The sequence below is a fragment of the Rhizophagus irregularis genome, chromosome 3, assembly GCF_026210795.1.
Source record: "Rhizophagus irregularis chromosome 3, complete sequence".
NCBI classification, from domain to species: Eukaryota; Fungi; Glomeromycota; class Glomeromycetes; order Glomerales; family Glomeraceae; genus Rhizophagus; species Rhizophagus irregularis.
In genome coordinates, this window is record NC_089431.1 from 4,878,477 (window position 1) to 4,899,995 (window position 21,519).

The following is a 21,519-nucleotide window of genomic DNA, read 5'->3' on the forward strand; positions in this document are numbered from 1 at the left end:
ACCTTGATTATTCGTAACGAACAATACCGAAGTGCCAAGTGAGGAAGAATCCCGTTGATAATCATATAATTTTACGATAATTACGCCAGTCATACTACTTTTATTTACCGTTACAGCCGGTAACAATATCACCACAATTTTCTGAAAAAAAATCACATTAATATAAAAATAGGTTTTTGTAGAGAAACACTTTTTTCTCGTCTATCTTAAAATATTAACAGCAGCCATGTTTGCTTAAGAACATCATAATTAATAATAGGGTTTATTTGTTTTAAAATACTTTATTTTAATCATAAAATATAACTAAGAAAATTTGTGACGCTTAGAATAATAAATTGAATTGTGTAGCGCCTGATTTATTTATAGTCAAAAACTGTTGGGTCAATGGGTCATGTGCTGATCGGAATTTTTAATTTCATCATGTTGATGCAACAGGTTACAACAGGTTACAACCAATATTTAACTAAGTAAATAGACGTTTCATTGAGATTCTTGAGATTCTTTTATATATAATTATTAAATATTAATTTTCAAATAATATTAATTGCGAAAAGAAATTATCACATGAAAATTCGTGAAAATGAAACTATTTTCGGTATTAATTACGCAATTTGTGTATAGCACAAATTTTGTAGATCATAAATAATTATACGCCATTCTTATAAATAAAACCTAAATACGTTTGATTTGTCCTAAAAAAAAATTCCTTTTTTTTTAAAAAAAAAAAATTATAATGGTTGACAATAAGCTTTTACCAAAATTATCACAAAATTTACTTGAAATTTTAGATGACAACGAATATTATGATATTACAATTGAAGTTGGTAATGACCCTTATGTAAAAATATTCCGTGCTCATATGGTTATTTAAGTAATCGTTCCCCTTACTTGAGAAGAATTTTGTCAACTAATGAAAAGAGAAATGATGGAAATTTGGCATATATTAAATTACCAAATATTTTACCTGAAATTTTCAATGTAGTCTTAAAGTAAGAAATCAGTAATTGTTAATAAAAGTGCGTGCTCTGTATATATATTTTGTTAATTTATAAACGCTTAATTCAAGGTATATTTATGGTGGAAGGTTACCTTTAGAAGAATTTGATATTTCAGATGTCATTAAAATATTGGTCGCAGCTAATTAGCTTAGTCTTCAAGAATTGTTCCCTTATATAGAAACCTTTTTGTTAGAAAATAAAACAGTTTGGATGGAACAAAACTTCGCTTTGATATACCGGACGAGCTTTGAAAATAATTCTTTTTTACAACTTCAAAAATACTGTAATTATTTAATATCAGAAGAACCAAGTAAGATTTTCAATTTTCCCATCTTTTCTTCAATTCCAGAAAAACTTTTGGTCTCACTTATTCAAAATGAAAATGTTCAATTGAATGAAGTACAAATTGGGAATATGTAATTAAATGGGGACTTGCACAAAATCCGGAACTTCTCACTGACACTGAAAGCTATTCAAAAGATGATTTTAACACTTTAAAGAATACTCTACAACAATGTATTCCTTTAATTAGATTTCATAATTTAACTTCCAAGGAATTTTCAGACAAAGTTATGCCTTACAAAAAAATTTTGCCAAAAGATTTATACAAAGAATTATTAAAAGATTTCTTGAATAATAATAGTAGTCCAATTAAGAATTCATTGCGTTCCAAAAATAAGGATGATAAAGAAATTCATATGAATATTAATTCTAAAATAATTTCATTACCATATATTGAAATAGTAACAAAATGGATTAATAGACTAAAAATTACGGATAGGTTAACAAATTCATACAAGTATAAATTATTATTTTATGGGTCTTGTAATGACGGGTTTATAATTAATAAATTACATGATATTTGTAATAATCAATCTCATACTATAACATTTATTAAGATAAAAGATAGTGACGAAATTTTTGGAGGATATAACCCAATTAAATGGAAATTTGATAACAGTTTTGGAATTACTAAAGATAGTTTTATATTTTCTTTTAAAAATAATAATTTTATTTTAAGTCGTGTAATGGATGAAAGGTGTGCTATAAATAATAGTCCTTATTACGGGTTGTCATTTGGTAATGGAGATTTATGTTTATACCAAACCCTGCGCGAATTAAGGATTCATTGCAAAAAAACTAATTGTGAAAAACAGATTAGAGAAAACAATAGTAAATATATTGTAAAAGAATTTGAAGTATTCCAAATTATGCAAGATTGACGCTTAATTGTTATAAGTTTTTACTATTATTAAATAAATTATTTTATTTTATATTCGTTTTTTTTTTGAATCACATGACTCATTATAAATATGTACGATTAGCATGTTAATTGACAAATTTTGTATCACCGAGTTTACCATAACGTTACTTTAAGATCTGCACAAACTAGAAGGTCGGCGTTTACGTGACTAAGAATAAATTTTCTTTTTTAAAGAAAAAAAAATCATGTTAGGATTATTACGGCTAAAAACAAATTTTTAACAAAATTATCGCAAAATTTACTCGAAATTTTGGATGACAATGAGTATTATGACATTACAATTGAAGTTGGTAATGACCCTTACATAAAAGTATTCCGTGCTCATATGGTTATCTTAAATTGTCGTTCTTCTTATTTTAGAAGAATTTTATCAACAAATAAGAAGAAAAATGATGAAACATTAATAAATATTAAATTATCTAATATTAAACCAGAAATTTTTCAATTAATTCTTAGGTAAGTAGTAATTAATAAATATTGAATTATAAATATTATGAATAAATCATCATTTTATGAATTTATTTTTAATTTCACAAAATGTTTTTTGTTATAGGTATATTTATGGAGGAAGTCTTTCATTAGAGGAATTTGATACTTCAGATATCATTAAAATTTTGATCACTGCAAGTGAATTAAGTCTTCAAGAATTAATTCCTCATTTACAATCCTTTTTAATTAAAAACAAAGAAAATTGGATGGAACAAAATTTTAATTTAATATATCAAATTAGTTTTGAAAATGATTATTCTTTCTTAGACCTTCAAAAATTTTGCACAGAATTATTTTCTAAGCAACCAGGAAAAATTTTTAATTCACCTGATTTTACTTCAATTTCAGAAAAAATTTTGACCTCTCTTATTCAAAATGATCTTCAAATAAGTGAAGTTCAAATTTGGGAACACGTTCTTAAATGGGCTATTGCTCAGAATCCTGGACTTTCGTTAGATCCTTCAAGTTATTCAAAGGATGATTTCAATGTTTTAAAGAATACTTTACAACGACGTATTCTCCTTATTAAATTTATTAAATTTACTTCAAAAGAATTTTTGATCAAAGTATGTCCATATAAAAAGGTTATTCTAAGAAATTGTATAAAAGTTTAATTGAATGCTTTTTTGATAATGATTATAACCCAAGCGACAAGTTGGGACCAAAGATAATCAAGGAAACTATTATTCGTGAAAGCATTGATTCAAAAATCATTACAGTTCAATATGTTGAATTAATTTCAAAATGGATCGGTAAGTTAGAGATTATGGACGAGATAAAGGATTTATATGAATTCAAATTAATCTTTCGTGGATCTCGGGATGGATTTACTCCTGAAAATTTCATGAAATTTGTGATAATCAATATCATACCGTAACAATTATTAAAATAAAAGATAGTAATCCCTATAAGAAATATGTTAAGAAATATGTATACGGAAAGGATACGTTTTGTATACATTTTATGTACGTTTTTATAGATTCCGTATACAAATTCCGTATATTTAATAAGCAATTCATTTTTGAACATTTTTTAAAAAAACTAATGTATACGGAAAAAATTAATCATGCGGAATGTATACGGAATTTTTAAACTTAAGATAATTTTACCCATCATAACACGAGATCACATGATTGTTTATTGTTTTGTTATGATACGTTTTTTGTTTTTTATATAAACCCTTACTTTGATGAGTTTGATCTTCCGATCTTCCTTTCTGTCTTTCCTTTCTTTTCTCTTTCTCTTGTCTTATTTTTGTTATTTTTTCTAAATTTTTCTTCTCACTTTAAAAAAAATTTTTTTTCGTTCTCCTTTGAAAAAAAAATTTTTTTCGTCACTCCCTTAAAAAAAAATTTTTTCTTTTATTGCCACTCTTCTTTTTTTTTTTAAAAAAAATTTCTTCTTTCTATTTCTATTTCCTCTTTATAAAAAAATTTTTATTTTTCTAACTTTGACGTCCTCTCTTTAAAAAAAAATTTTTTTTTAACTTTCCTAACTTCGTTATCCCTCTTTTTTAAAAAATATTTTTTTTGGTTTATCCTTTCTTCTTTATTTATATTTAATTTCATAGGCCAGCAGATTTTTTTTGTGAGAATATTCAGTTTCTTTTTTTTTTTGTAGATCAGTTTGGGAGTCCTTTTCTTTTTGTAGGTTGTTTCAGTTTTGTTGCTTTAGAGTCTTCTTTTTTTGTAGGTCAGTTTTGGATTTATTTTGTTGTTTTGGTTTCTTTTTCATCAGATGCTTCATAATTCTTTTCATTTATGTAGGTCAGACATTCTGGAGTTCTCTTTCTTTTTTTGTAGGAATGCTGACCTTTAGTGACTTGGACGATTGCAGATACTATATGAAGGGGGGGTTTTGTTTCCAATTAAGTTAGACGTTCTTATGTTTTTTTTTTTGTTCTTTTAGGTTGTTTGATCCAAATGAACCTGAACCTATAGATAATTTAGGTTGCAATAGGTGGTTTTAATAAAGAGGGAATTTTCATAATGTATTTGTACTTTATTAAATTAAATAAAAAATAAAAAATAAACAAAGTGAAATTAGATTTATGTAAATACAATTATAGTAAACTGTAATACAAATAGTAAATTCAGTGACCAAATCGTACAAATTTCGTGATAAAATCAGTGATGTAAATTCCATATAAATCCCGTGCAAATTCCGTATCCAAACCATATTTTTGGTGATACGGAATTGTGCATTTTTCCGTATCCTATTATGATACGTTATTTCTAAGGAAAAAAAATCGTATAAAAACTTTATAAAAAACGTATCCAATTTTTTTATAGGGAGTTAATATATAATCATAATGTTCACGCGTTATATTCAGGATTTTACTAGACTTAGTGATATGATTTTGCGATAAAGTATAAAAGAAATAAAAATTTTATAAAAAATAAAATGAGATTATAATATTACTATCACTGTTAAGTCCGTCCTTCGCTTTTATATCGATTTATTCGGATATAGAGGATTGGAATATTTGACTTTCTGTGCACGAGTTATTTTTTAATTGTTTATATTTTATAGTTCAATGCAAATAAATAAAATGTACATTTAAGTTTGGTATAACGTAAATATTTTAAATCCGCATGCTTCACTGTAATCACAATCATACGTACGGTGTACCATGCTAAAATAAAAAAACTATTTTAAAATGTAAATCTCAAACATAGTAACATGAGCAGGTCATTTGACTTTGAAATAACCTCTTAAATCCTAGTCGGTAAGATCATTTTTCATTTAAGTCATTTTACAATCCCAATTTAATAAGCGTATTGTGTTGCCAGAAATAGGATAAAATAATCTAGGTAAAACCAATGTTATTTTTATATGATTACGTGAAATAATTTCATTTCGATTTCAGATATAATTGATTAGTCAATTTTGTTCAAACGGTCTGCTGGTAGGATCTCAATTTTAGAAAGTAAAAAAAAAAAACATTTAAAAACCAGCTGAACTTTGCGTCTCGTATTTCATTAAGCGAAATTATATGAAGAGTCATTCTACGATTCCAGCAATTTATTAGTAATATGATGAAAACGAATTTATTCAATTTTATACATACAAATCTATCTTATTAAAAAAATTCCTGTGAAACCGTTATTCGATATTTATACAGGTTAATCTAAATTTCTGAGTTATGCAACGTATCATTCCCCTGCGCCAGATTTGCGCCTGATCTATACTTAAGTGTGTTTTTGATCGGCAAATTTGTGATTGCTAATACCAATTTTTATTTTCCCGAGTAACTGGCATTTTACCAATACAAATAACTATTAGAATAGATAGATTATTAGCTTTTTTTAATAATGATGATACTGTAAATTTCTATAATGGATAATGAATTTTTCTCCCCATAATAATAGATCAATTTAATAGACTTTAGTATATAAAAGAGAATTATTTGGCCTTTTCCCTAATAAAATTTTTTTATATTGATTTTTTCTCCCGATAATAATAATTCAGTGTAATAAAGATAAAGATTTTTTAGCGTTTTTTCTCCTAATATCAATAAAACTATTTATAATAAATTTGAAAATATTCTACAGTACTGTAACATCTACTTTATACAATAAATAAAATTTATATTAATTTCTTATCAATATAATACATTATTAATATATTTCTTCAGACCAAAAACATTGTATATAATGAAATCTTTCAAAATATTTAAACATGCTATAATAATACTACATTTTTCAAATATACAAAAAAAAGTTTATCTCACACATAAAAAAATCTTTTTGTAATCATATACAAAAAAAAAATTCTAGCAAATGAAAAGAGACGTTTTCTAAGCTCTAAGAACTCCATCTTAGCCTTTTTTTTATCACCTTTTTTAAATTTATTAAATTTATTTTTTATTTTATTATCATTTATTTACACTCCTTTAGATTTCTAATTATGAACAATCATAAAACTTGAAGTTTTTAAACATATATCATAATTTTTTTTCATTATTCATTACTACATTAATATAAAACAACTTACTAATCCCGGTGCGAAGCAACGGGCTATCGCTAGTTGTAATTTAATGAATATTGTTGCTAAACAAATCAATTTTTGGCACTAATTTTACTCTTACATTCTCATATTAGACACATTTTATCTGCCACCATTCATTTTTAACTCTCTTTTTTTTTAGAATTATATCAATTCTATTTATAATTATTACTCAATTTAGTTATTTTTGTTTTGCTTTAGTTTATTAGTTAATGTTAACTTGATCTCTTGAAAATGATTCTCCAATTTTTATTATGATTACAATAATGATTTGGTAAACATATATCCAAAGGGAGTATATAGTAAATTAGTACAGTGCGGTAATACAAATTAGTACGGACACTCAAAAAAAAAAAATATTTCAATTTTCAAAATAAATTTTGATTTTCCGTACTAATGAATAAATATCATGTGGTCAAATTTGCGAGAATGAATGAATAATATACTATGGACTCCATAGACTTTTTTTTTTTTTGACCGAAAAAATTATTTTCCAAATCGCTTATCCCTGAGCTTTTTAATTAATTCCTAAATTTCTAATTAAAAAAATAAATTAAAGCATTATTAACTTTCTTGTGGTATCCTTATTGTTCTTGGCGGAAAAAGTTTAATTTGGTTTAATATTTTCTCTTTTCTTTCCTGGAGTTGAATTTGGTTTTCTTCTTCCTTAAATAATCTCAACATAATTAGCATGTTATAATATTTTTAATTGCTCTAGGAAGTGGTTTTCAGTTTGGATTTTTGCTTCAATTTCCTCTACTGTTTTTACAAAAATAATTCCTCATGGAAGAAATAACTTCTGCCAATTCAACCAATCAAAAACAAATGAAAATTGACAATTCAAGTTAAACTACCTTGAGGGTGATGTTGTATAACCGGAGAAAAAAGACAAATCTTTTGAATGATAACTTTAGTTATTACAAATTTCAAAATGTAAAAATCAGACTACTGTATTACATCAGGAAAGTTTTTCGTTTTCTATTCACAGATAATCCATAACTAATTAGAAACACCATTAACATCTCTTGAAATATACTACCACCAAGAAAATTACACACTGGTTCTGATTATAAATAAAATATAATTAATTAATTAGTCCAAAAAATTATTCACATTAGAAATATATTCTTACCACTTAAATAAACCTGAGCTACATAGCGTAAACAAAAGATAATATGGCTACCGCCTATTGTTTAAACTTGAGACGATGAATCTGAAGTAGCAGCATCTTATCTTACGCTATTATTTTGAACTAGCTTTTTGATTACCTGCATCTAGTATATCCTCGTGATCCTAATACATATAAATGACTTATTCTCTTTTACCGTAATTCTAAAACTGCAAAAATTGTACTATATACGTACTTATTATATTAGTACAATATTTTATAAAGACAACCATCAATTATCTCAGTTGTTTATGCAGAAATTGTTGAATAGTAACGGGATATAAAATTACATGAACGGCCCGCACTACGTGATTAATCATCAAGTGTTAAATAATTATTTATCTAAAAAAAAATTGTTTTTTAAAATAAACCAAACGTAAAATCAATATATTTATAAGGTAAAAAAAATTTAAAATTTAAGGAACATCGTTTATAATCTCAAAGTATGAAAAAATGTCCTTATTCTTAAAACCCTCAAAAACAAATTTACATAATTGTGGACAAATGTCGTACCCTCACATAGTTACCTCTATATAAGAACATCATATATAACGATAAGTACATAGGAGCTTTAGGTCGGACGAGCATTCCATGTAGTAACACTATAAGCCTCACTAAAAGAAACTAAAAGGGACGACTTAATGTTAATAAAGTAAATCCAATCCTCTATAATTATATGAAATTTATAATCAGTAGCGGGACATTTTTTTTTTTTACCTTGTTCATTAACCAACTTTTCGGGAATATAAATCTTTGATAGAACAACACCGAACTTTCTATATAAAGAGAATTATGATTAAATTGGTTATTGAAAAAGAATAAACCTATTAAACTGATTAAACCCATTAAACTGATTAAATGATTAAAACTATTAACTAGATTAAAACAATTAACCCGATTAAAATGATAAAAATGTACCTCAATGTTTCCATATATCACTTTAAACGACATTAACTAAGTAAGTCTAAAAAGTTTATTATAATTAAATTCTATACATTCTAAAGAAAGAAATAGATTACAAGTCCAGCGGTTACTTCAAGAAAATAGATATAGTTTCAATACATTCTTCCATAATAGATACACCAGTATAGTTTCTTTGAAGGTTATCAAAATAAGTAGTCATTTTCTTTTTTTAAAAAATAGAGAAATAATAAAAGTTTATATTTTTTCTAATATATACAGTATATTATATAAATATATTAGATTTTGCGTAAAAGAAAGGCAGAATTATTAAAAAAAAGTATGAACGGAGTTCCGTTATATTGAATTAGTAACGGATTTACAGTATACTTGCATGGTATTTATTGATACTTGATTGAAATTACATCTAATCAGTAAATAGTAAAATAACAATATTAAAATCGAAATGATTATGCGATATTGATAATCGCGAATCGCGTAACAGTTGTAACACCGCATCTGAGTCACAGTTAGTAAAAATTAATACTGTAATACATTTCTAAGCCTCATATTTTTTATATATATAAGACTCATTGGGGCTTTTTTGTTTCTTATAGTTCTGCAGTTTTATTACTGTTATCATCGAATCTTCGCTCTGGAAAACTCTTTTTTTGACGCCTCTATTCACACTCCAGCTTCTGGTTCCGTTTCTTTTCGTTCTCCTGTGGATCCCTCTTCTACTACCAGAGCTTCTTCCGGACCGGACACTGTCCAAGACGCTATTCAGACGTGACTCTACAAAATTTTTTCAACAGAAGGTTTGTTTTTTTCAGATAATATTGTAAAGTATTATGATATGAATGGTATGAATAAATAATAACAAATATATTATTTATCGTTTTAAGAAACCTAAAGTGCATGGATCATATTAACTGTAAGAATCTCCGAAGACTACGGCTTGGGTGTGGGTTTGTGTGTGTATGTTTATGTTGTGTATTTCCTTGCTCCCTTTCGTTTTCCCTTTCCTTTTCCCTTTCCTTCCCCTTTCGTTCTCCCCTTTACCCTTCGTTCTCCCCTTTTCCTTTTTCCCTTCGTTTCCTCCTTTCCCTTTCGTTATCCCCTTTCCCTTCGTTATCCCCTTTCCCTTCGTTATCCCCTTTCCCTTCGTCTTCCCTTTTCCTTTCGTTATCCCTTTACCTTTTTCCCTTCGTTTCCTCCTTTCCCTTTCGTTATCCCCTTTCCCTTCGTTATCCCCTTTCCCTTCGTCTTCCCTTTTCCTTTCGTTATCCCCTTTACCTTTTTCCCTTCGTTTTCTCCTTTCCCTTTCGTTATCCCCTTTCCCTTCGTTATCCCCTTTCCCTTTCGTTATCCCCTTTCCCTTCGTTATCCCCTTTCCCTTTCGTTATCCCCTTTCCCTTCGTTATCCCCTTTCCCTTCGTTATCCCCTTTCCCTTCGTTATCCCCTTTCCCTTTCGTTATCCCCTTTCCCTTCGTTATCCCCTTTCCCTTCGTTATCCCCTTTCCCTTCGTTATCCCCTTTCCCTTCGTTATCCCCTTTCCCTTCGTTATCCCCTTTTCCCTTCGTTATCCCCTTTTCCCTTCGTTATCCCCTTTCCCTGCGTCAACCCGCTTCCCCTTCGTTATCCCCTTTCCCCTTCGTTATCCCCTTCCCTTTCGTTATCCCCTTTCCCCTTCGTTATCCCCTTTCCCTTTCGTTATCCCCTTTCCCTTTCGTTATCCCCTTTCCCTTTCGTTATCCCCTTTCCCTTCGTTCCCTCCTTTCCCTTTCGTTATCCCCTTTCCCTTTCGTTCTCCCCCTTTTCCCTTCGTTATCCCTTTTCCCTTTCCCCCCTGATCAATGTTGCTGCACCTCAACGTGGTGATCAGGTGACAACAAGTTTTGAAAAGACTTGGCTAAGTCAGCAACAAATACTAATTACACATTTGACTTTCCATTGCTTAAATGATTTGTTTTTAGGAAGCACTTGTGGGTTTTCTCTAACTTTTTGTCTTTCTTGTCTTTCTACTAAAAGCATTTTAGACTTATTTTTGTCGATTGTGTGATAATAGAAAACCTAAACAAACATCTAGCAACGGATGGATCTCTATTTACTAAAGAATTGCCATATCCAATGGATACATCCTTATTTTTAGATTCTTCAATTTTCCAAAGTACTGAAATGCAAGCTTAAGTATCCTTATTAAGTCATATGATGCATTTCCTTTATCAAGTTCTTTATTAATGATCAATTTTACAAACATATAATAAGCTAAAAGCTATTATGCTTACTGTTCTGTGATTAAATCGATTTGTTCACTTTATTAATTTATTAAATTGATTTCAAATAAATAAATAATTTGATAAATCTAATTTTTTAAGATTATTTGATTTTGCAAGTTTTCCATAATAACGTTTTTAGGACTAGAATTTTGATGAAATTTTTAATATTCAAATTTAAACAATGATTTTCTATATGTTTTGAACTACGAAAAAAAAAATTATCATAATTAAACATTGGTTTATAAAAGTCATAGGATTCAGTTATTAAACGTCATAGTGTTTCAATTTAGCCTGTGAAAATTATACAATTGATATGGGATGTTTATTTTTTATCAAATTGATAGTGTTACCAAAATTTTTGCTATTTAAAATTATTGTTAGGGTTACCCATGAAAATAGTTGAAGATCGAACAATTCACGTGATGTAGTGCACAGAAATCCCATGATTATGGCTGAGTTTATTACAATATGGAACATTTCTTATAATATATTTTAGTTTTATTTAATTAACCACTTTTAGTATTATTATTGCTTTTGACTCATAAATATTCAAGTATAAGCATCAGTTTAATTATCATAACATTAGTAAAACTGCTTTATTAGTTAGCTAGAGAAGTTCTTGAGATTTACATAGTTGATGAATCATATAGACATATGGAACTTACACAAAATGGTAACAGAAAGGTTTTTACAGATAATTGCGATGAGAAAAGAACAATTGATTGATTAATCAATCATATTAGTATAATAAGATAATATTGATAAATTCAAACTGTCATTCATAAGTAATAGTTATTTCACGAGGATCAATGATTTCACGGCGCAGCCGTAAAAATCATGATATTCCAGTGACTCTGTGAAATAACTTTTACCTATGTCACAGTCGTATGAAGATGTAAACATATATAGGGCAATATTTTCTTCTGAATAAAAGTTGTTAACACCTGAGTAGATTTAACAGAGAGTTTAGATTGTGTTATCCGAAGTATTGTTTGATTTGATTGTTAGTTTCTTTTTTTTTACAGTAAACTTTTCGCGTGTTTTACTTGTTTTACCTTGTGTTTTGTCATTATTTGTTTAATAGATTTTTATTTTTAAGAGACTTTTACATTATTTACCAGAATTATACTTTCATTATTAATTTCTATTGAGAATTATTATGATACTCCGATATTTTGTTACAAAATTATTGAAACACCTATAATCTTACTGTTTGACCTTTTTGTCACAACTGATCAGTTTGACATCTCCGACGTTAGTTATCGCTCCAAACCAAATCAGTGATAACAATAGAAACTTTTATTGCTTAAAATACTGTAATAACTATATGTAACCTTAAATATAAATAGTTTATTAAAAAAGTTATTAAGCAACTCAATTTTGTCATGAGCGTACTAAAAAATTCAAGATGTTATGAATAATTCGCCCAATTGAACATTTTATAACTTTAATAATCTTGCTCTTGTAACTTATACTATAGTATAGATCACATGACATTTTAGTTGCTGCGTCACAAATTAAATAATAATATACCCAAAAATTTTTTATATGATTTATTTATTATTACTTTGTATCATAAACCGAATGTTTCACTATAAAAGATTTTAAATATATATTATATCATAATCACAATTGGATTTATATATTTTTTCTCAATTACATTTTCATATAATTGGAAAAAGAAGAGATAAAGGCACGATTTGTTTTGTACAATATAAACAAAGTTTTCTATCTTTTATAAAAAATTTTAATAATAAATCATAGGCGCAAAAACAATTAAGCAATGCATCGATTTTAACGCGTCCATTCACATCTCCTGTTTTAAAATATACGCGAACAGATACATTATAAGTAATATATAAAAAATAACTAATATGTGTAGATGAATGTTTATTGTATCGATTATTTGTCATTAGGACCTATACATGGTTTAATATTTAAATAATTTATATATTATAAATATGTCGTATCTTTTTTTTTTATCTCCTCGCATATTATTCGTTATACTGCCTTCTCAAAAAAGACAGAAACAACTAAAAAGTCAAAAATTATAAGAAGACATTTTTGACCTAACATACCATTAATAATAGAAACACATTGAGGCTTATCGCGAACCTTCCACTAGGTCGTTTCTGCCAAAATCGAAATCGGAATCGATTAAACTCGATTATCAAATAAAAATCGAAACTATAGTGCCGGCTCGTTTTAATCACGTGACATCAGATCTTTGCGTTTATACTAAAGTTTTAATTTCGGCCGGAATTATAAACTTTGGCAGAGTTACCGCCGATTACTGATTATTCGTGCAATAAAACGTTTTATTTTAAATGCAAAATCATACAATTTAATAATCAAATGATTTATATGTTAAATTTGTGATCATTGGAAATTTTCCACAAATTTAATGATTCTAATTATGGAAATCGATTCCAATCCCTACCCTCCACAGCAAGGTACAAATGTTTTATTAATTACTCAATTTATTTTTCAACGGATTTTCTTTTTATTAACTCTAACAAATTATAGCCAATTAAAAAAATGAATAAATTTGACAAGTAAAAAATTTATTAATCAGAATTTATTTACAATATAATACTTGGAATCTATAAAAATATCATATTATGTATTGTATGTAAAATGTTTGGTATTTCTTTATCGACTTCTTTAAACGCTGTTCGAATTTCTTCCCTTTTAAAAACAAACTGTTGGTCCTTCATTTGAATTAGCATTCGTGCATTTATAAGCTAATTTCTTATAAAATTTAGGAGTTCCTTTTTTTTATTATAAAAAGGTAGTTTCCCAAATGATAATCTGTCATAATTACACCAAAACTATAAATATCAGATGATGATGTATATGATTCTCCATTTAAGCCTTCTGGTGCAATATATGGTAACTGTGTATACTTTATCGTCTGGTTTCATTTCCACTATGAAAATCTAAGAATTCACATAGTATACGGATGAATCACTTAATAATTCAATTTTTTTTTTCTCTTATAATATTGCTAAAATTATTTGAAAAATTATTTCTCGAATTTCTTTATCGGCAAATTCTTTAGTATATCTATAAAATAGTAATCCATAACCTTCAATGTATTTTAAGCTATATTCGCAACAAATTACGGAATATACTTTGGGCAAATCCTCATCTATCAAATGTTATTCAAGAAATTCATCAATATAATCTTCATCAACTTTACTAATTATTACATCATACATCGTATGATCGTATCTCAGGATTTCCAATGGTTCATTCTTTCATTATCCTATATGGGAAATTCTATACACTAATTCTTCGGTAAAAGTTTTATCTGATGAGATATTTAATTTGTTAAACTCGGTTTTCATTGGTTAATTTTGAAATTTAATTTCACTGAAGAATAAATTTTTTCTTTTTCAATTTTTTTTTATTATTTCTTTTTTATGTTTATTATTTATGTTACCATAAATTCAAAAGTTTATTTTCTTTCGGGGAATATCTTTGCGACGCAATGATCTGCGTTAAGTAAATTTCTAAATTTTTGCAAGGATTCCTTAAAATAAACCATGTCAATAAATAAATAAATGTTAATGAAAATAATGAGAGAGATTGATCTTACAGAAATTTAAGATTGTAAGAAGCAGGTTTACTATGAATAAAATATATACTTAAAATGTACTTTAAAATAGACTTAAATACTTAAAATATAATTAAAATTTTAACATCTACAGAATACATCTAAAATGTAATTAAATTATTGTAATTTAAGAAAATGCATTTGGCGTTGCTAGGTTGGTAATATGTAAAAAATGCAATTTTAAGTATATTTTAAGTATAATTTAAAATTTAGATATACTCTTAGTAAATTTTTTTTTTTTTCATACAGTAAGGTTATCTGCGGTTTGATTCAGGAATAAATTAGTATGTAAAATGTGTACAAACTGAACGTCCCAACAAACAAAAACTCAATACCTAAATACCCATAAAAACCATCTTTACACCGACTCAGCCAAACATCGTCGGAACTTTTTTGGCTCAACAGTTACGTGGTACGTTTGTTGACAAGTCACGTTTATCACGCTTAAACGTTCCTAAAAGACCCTTTATCTCAAAAAAAGCTAGAAACTATTAAAAATTTTCTTATTTAATTATTTCATAATTTGATTACTTTTTGTATAAATAAATTATAATTTACAAAGTTGAAATTTATTTTAAGATATGGAAATATAGATAAATTCAAGTATGTTTTCATCCAACCTTCAAAAAATGACTGTTTTAACAATCGCTCAAAAGTTTTGGAATACTATATATATAAAAATGTATGACATTAGTATGACGGTAATCCAAAGAACTAAATCATTAATTCAGAGATAAAAAAAATGCAGTAATATAAATACACAGTATTTAATTTGTTAGTACGAAAATTTAAAGTTGTACAAAATTTAAAGTTGTTCTTATGTATTAGTATAATTTTATTAGATTTTGTAAACGTACGTACTATCAAAATATAAGGGCGTACGCCCATCAACGTTCAGTATTATTACCTATCCAAAAGGATGAATAAATGTGATTAAGCTACATATGATTTATTATAAGTGTCATGTCGTACTATAATTGTGTGCCAGTTTTATCGATCATTTACTATAATCAGAAGGGATGTTTAACTGTCACCGATCATGTGATTGACGAGTTCATGTTGTTCTCAGCTGACGTTTTTTTTTGAGTGGTCTAAAACTTATTTGCCATCCGTTATTTGTCATCGCTGCGCTACCAACCTGGTACACAAAAAAGTTGTGCAGTAAAACATATTGCTACACAAATCGAAAGAAGAGGCAGCTTATATATCACAAGCTTAATATTTATGTTAAAACGATCTGTAAAAGATTAAATAATTTTTTTGTCAAAAAGTTGTTTATTAAAACTGTACCATTAACAAATTGGAAATATTTTTTTTTTATAAAAAAAATTATATATGGACGATAATAAATTTTTTACAAATGATGATGATTATTATGATGTAACAATTGAAATTGGTAATGAGCAGCCTTATGTAAAAGTGTTTCATTACTGCGTCTGATCTATTCCTTATTTATTATTACGCCAAATTGTTATTAGCATGTAATTAATGATGTAATAATTTCTTTTATTTATTCAATTTTATTTTTTTTTTTCATTAAGCCATATATTTTATTAAAAACCTATATTTGCAATCCATTATTACATAATCAATATAATCAAGGAATAACTATCTATTCATTAAGTATAACAACCAAATTTGCTTAAACATGCATTAAAAAAAAAATAAATAAAAGTATACTAAGTATAGCTAGAAAAAAAAAATTAGAAAGTCGATAATATGGAGTAGAAACATATTATATCAGTATATTTTCTTTTTTTGGTCATGAGGCGTCAAATACTACGCCTAAAGGTTACAAATTTATGTGGCACAACATGAAGTTTGATCAACAATTTGCATTTTATTAATTTATTACGGTTTGAATGAACGAACTTAAAATAATTCTTTCTTTTCCCTTAATTTATAAATTACATTATGTCCACTCTTCGACATGAATTAATTAATGCAACAATTGGTAGGACATTTATATTATTAGATACTAATATTTACAATAATATACACAAACAATTTGAATTTCAAAAACAAACAGTCCTTGCTGATAAAATTCTTACAAATGATGAAAAAACTGAAGCAATAAGATTATTAACTAAAATTTATGATCGAAGTAAAGTTATTTTTAATTCAGGAACAAAAAGAATTTGTGAAAATTGTAACCAAGAATGTTTAGCCACATTATATTGTGAATATTGTGTCTGAAAATATTTAAAAGAAAATTTTTCAAATTGGACATCTGGGAATGATGATGTTGATGATTTAATACAGAAATGTCAAATAGAATCACTTAATCCACAAATGATAGTTGAATGGATTCCATATAATAATTTGGAAAATATTAATTATTTGACAAAAGGTGGATTCTCTGAAATCTATACAGCAGACTGGATTAATGGATATTATGAAGAATGGGATTCTGAAAAAAAAACAATTAATAGAGTTAAAAGACTTGGAATACAGAACATAGTGGCAAAAGTAGTACTTAAAGCGTTAGAAAATGTTGAAAGTGCAAATCAAAGTTGGTTTGAAGAGGTTTGTATTATTATATTCTAAATTTATTGTATAAAATTATACAATCTTTATATTAATATGAGTATTTTCACAAATTATTATCTTTTAGGCTAAATCACATTTAGCTATAAGTAATAAATGGGCGTGTGTTGTTAATTGTTATGGTTTAACACAAAATCCATCAAATGGAAATTATATGCTTGTAATGAATGAAATGGATATAGATTTAAGAAAATATTTACGACAAAATCATAATCAACTTACATGGAAAGATAGAATTAATATTTCTTATGAAATAATTTTTGCACTTTATTATATTCATGATGAGAAAGCAGTTCATAGAGATTTACATTCCGGAAATATATTATATTCAAAATTTAATGATAGGTGGTTAATTAGTGATCTTGGATTTTGTGGACCTGCTGATAAATCTTCAACAAGTATATATGGAAACCTTCCTTACATAGCACCCGAAGTTATCGTTGGAAGAGAGTATACTTTTACATCTGATATTTATAGTATTGCAATTCTTATGTGGGAAATTTCATCTGGACAAACACCATTTATAAATTATGAACATGAAAATGATATTGTAATGAATATTATACACGGTATAAGGCCAAAAATTGTGACAGGAACTCCATTAGAATATAAAAATTTAATGAAAGAATGTTGGGATGCTGATCCATTAAAAAGACTTGACGCTTATGCACTTATGAAAAAAATGGAAAAAATTCATTTAGATTATCAAAATATACCAGATGAATTGATCAAATCAGTAATAGATAATTTAGAAATGAATAAAGTAGAAGAAAATTATACGAGTAGCGAATTATTTACAAGTAAAATTCACAACTTTGAAAATCTACCTGAACCAAGAAATGCAACAGAAGGTATAATTGTATAATATTTTATTAATGAATGTATTTATTTTAAAATACATTATTAATGTTATCTTTTATTATATTAATAGAAGAACAAGAAGGTATAACCGTATAATAATAATTTCCACTATTTTTTTAGTTACTAAAATAATTTACTTTATTTTACTACCAATAGCGTTTCATAGTAAATTGTATGATTTTAACATTCCTAATAATAGTAAGTATTTATTAACATTACAGCGTTGAATTATCATATAATGATGTTTAATAATTGATATTTATTTTAGTTAACGATTTTAATAAATCAAATAAGCAGAACAGTAACAAATCATCGAAAATAGTTACCATTTTTAGAGGTAATGTATTTTAATTATTTTCAAATCAAAGATTGATTTTTATATATTAAATCAATAACTTAAATTTTAGATAGTAGTAAAAAAATATCTAAATTATTTAAAAAGTTGCAAATAAATTCAAATGGTAAGAATAGTAATAAATTACTAGCAAATAAAATGCATTATTATATCAATTTTATTTATTTATTAAACACGACTTTATTTAATTTAGATGATGAAAAAGAAATAACTCAACAACAAATAAAAGGGCAAAATATTAATGTCGATGGTAGGTTGAAAATTTTACGTAATAATAAACAAATTTTATATTATTTTAATTCTATTTATTTATTTTTTTTCTTTATAGATGAAGACGAAGTATATAATAATCCAAATTTTCATTCAAAAGAGCAAGATGAACTGGAAATTCCTGATGGTAAGATCTTAAAATAAATTAGAAAAATAATAAATTTCTTTATAAAGCAAATAATTAATTTATAATTTGTTATTTTTTAATCTTTAGATGGATTTTAAATTATTTAAATCAATAATTTTTTTTTTTGTATATTTTAAATTATTATCATTTATTTATTTATCTTGGATTATTTAAACACTAAGACTAGAGTAGTAAATGTTTACAAAATTCTTAGTTTGTAATTTAAATAATTTTGATAAATTTATTCAAATTATTAAATGTATAAATAACCAATAAAAATTAAAAATACTTACAACCGTATATTGATTTAAGTATCTTAACGTAATTTATGTAATAAAATTTGTAAAATCATGACAGATTATTCCATTCGTTAATTAAAACAAGTTGAAAGAAAGTATTACAAGAAGCGACGTAAATATTGTCAGTGTACATGATCTATGTTAAAATTTTGTTTTTATTTATAATAAATTGGTTAAATTGTTAAAAATCTTTTGTTTAAACTTATAAATATTAATTTTACACAAGATAGTTAAATGGCTTCAATTATTGAAACAATTCATATAACACATAACAAGTAGCGAAACATTTTTTTTTGAAAATCACAATGATCCTAATATTTGATCGAATTTTTCAAACAAAAATTATTTCAACATTTATAATAATAAGATTTCATACATAAAATTTCCTAGCTTATAATTTACTATCTAATAAATTTTAAGTTATTAGTAAATATGCAGTATAGCTTTCAACTTTTTCTTTTTTTTGGTTATAAACTTTTAATGAATCTATAATAAAATAAAAAAATTCTAGAGTTAGAAAATTAAATAATATAAGTAATAAAATAAGGGAATTAAAGGATAATATAAAAAGAAAAACTATAATCAATATGTGTGATAAGAAAGTTAAAGTTGATAAAAATGAATTGATAACTTGGGATAATAATAATAGCGTAATTTATAGCATGTAAGAAGAAAATAGCAAAATAAAAAAATTATCATAATATTGTGTTACATTTGATATCTATAGCAGAAGATAAGGATGAAAATTCACCTAGTTTGGAATTGTGTGGAGATTGTAATTTAAATATAAGTAAATTAAATGATAAGAGAAAGAAAAGTAATTTATTTAGAGAATAAAGAAAATAAGATTATTAATTATAGGAAAGAAATGGAAATATAATAATTTGTGTAAAATGTTACGTAAGATTAATAATGAAGAAGTTTAATATGAAAATTGATGTAATTTGATTATTTGATAAATGGGAATGGAGAAAAATTATTGAAATTAAAAAATTAATTCTAGAGATGATAAAATAGTTTGTTATGTAATGGTTTCAGTGTGTAAGATATCAGGATCTGATTAATGATAAAAGAATAAAATTTTTCAACGCTATAATTAATATAAGAAATTAATATGATAGAGGAATCTTGCTTGGAATAATTATAAATTTATTGGTGGTAAAAAATATATAACAATTTATTTGTTAACCAAAAAAAGAAGATGGGATTACATCAATAAAACAAAAAAAAATTCCATATTATTAAGGAAATAGGTTTAATGATAAACCACATAATTTTGAATGATTATGTCTTGTTTTAGAAGAAAAATATTGTATATGGGAATTGTAGAAATCGGGTCAAGAGAAAAACAAATAGTTAATGTGTAGAAAATTAGGATATTATTGCTAAAAGTATACTTCAAATCAAAAAAATGAACAAATCGATGAGTTATTATGAAAGAACATACAAGATTAAAAATCTATTAAAAGAATTATCTACGTACAGTATTTATCTAATAAAATTTATGCCCAAGATGTGAATCAAATATAGAAGATTGGAGGCACATACAGATTTGCAGATAATGAATATACAAAATTGGATATAACGATAATGATTAAAACAATTATAGAATAAAAACTATGTATATTGAAAGATTGCTCAAAAACAATCTGTAATATAAGTTGAAAACAATTGTAAGAAATCATTTGAAATTAATCACACATGGTTTGTTTAATAGAAAATTTGAAAAATTAGCATAAATTAATCCTTGTTGCAATGCAACATTTACAGCTAGTTAAAAAATATTAAAATATCAAATTAATAAGCTTTAAAAATAGAGATGTGAAAAACACAATTTTAGGAGAGTTCTGATCTAGATCTGTATTGGTCAGATTTTTAGCATTTATATTCTGACCAGACCAAGTTTTAATTAGGTAATGAATTTATACTTCTAAAGACTAAAATAAGATTGCTGATTATTACATTAGAATTATACAAATTATTATTTTTAATAATCCTTCAGAACTAGAAATAGAATCATGTAACAGAAAATCTTTTGCTGCAATTCTATGCCAGAATTACACGAGTAAAAATCTTTTTCAAAACTTGAAATAGGTTTTTTGGCCACAAGATCGAAAATCTTTAGAAGTTTTTTCAACTGGATACTTGAATTATGTAAATCAATTTTCTATAAACTTGAAATATACTACTGAATATCTTTCAGAATTGCACGAATAAAAATCTTCTACAAAACATGAATATGCTACGATTTCTCTATTAAAATCACATAGCTGAAAATATTTACTAGTCTCAAAATTTTTTTCATAATAGCTTCTAATCTAAACCACATCGTG

General features: G+C 26.0%; 4 protein-coding genes across 4 annotated transcripts; all 4 read left to right on the forward strand.

The window, feature by feature from the left end:
- Positions 1–733: 733 nt before the first annotated feature.
- OCT59_021194 (uncharacterized protein) lies at positions 734–1,145 on the forward strand (the record flags this gene model as incomplete). Its single annotated transcript, XM_066149695.1, has 3 exons — positions 734–838; positions 919–989; positions 1,067–1,145. The coding sequence occupies 3 exons, from the start codon at positions 734–736 to the stop codon at positions 1,143–1,145; spliced, it is 255 nt and encodes an 84-aa protein (XP_065990577.1).
- A 551-nt stretch (positions 1,146–1,696) lies between these two features.
- OCT59_021195 (uncharacterized protein) lies at positions 1,697–2,221 on the forward strand (the record flags this gene model as incomplete). Its single annotated transcript, XM_066149696.1, has 1 exon — positions 1,697–2,221. The coding sequence occupies one exon, from the start codon at positions 1,697–1,699 to the stop codon at positions 2,219–2,221; it is 525 nt and encodes a 174-aa protein (XP_065990578.1).
- A 295-nt stretch (positions 2,222–2,516) lies between these two features.
- Positions 2,517–4,627, forward strand: OCT59_021196 (uncharacterized protein; the record flags this gene model as incomplete). Its single annotated transcript, XM_066149697.1, has 6 exons — positions 2,517–2,548; positions 2,623–2,718; positions 2,816–3,264; positions 3,336–3,503; positions 4,372–4,443; positions 4,518–4,627. The coding sequence occupies 6 exons, from the start codon at positions 2,517–2,519 to the stop codon at positions 4,625–4,627; spliced, it is 927 nt and encodes a 308-aa protein (XP_065990579.1).
- Positions 4,628–18,028: 13,401 nt separating this feature from the next.
- Positions 18,029–18,985, forward strand: OCT59_021197 (uncharacterized protein; the record flags this gene model as incomplete). Its single annotated transcript, XM_066149698.1, has 8 exons — positions 18,029–18,125; positions 18,206–18,217; positions 18,292–18,333; positions 18,404–18,472; positions 18,543–18,596; positions 18,684–18,740; positions 18,819–18,887; positions 18,975–18,985. The coding sequence occupies 8 exons, from the start codon at positions 18,029–18,031 to the stop codon at positions 18,983–18,985; spliced, it is 411 nt and encodes a 136-aa protein (XP_065990580.1).
- Between the last annotated feature and the right edge of the window lie 2,534 nt (positions 18,986–21,519).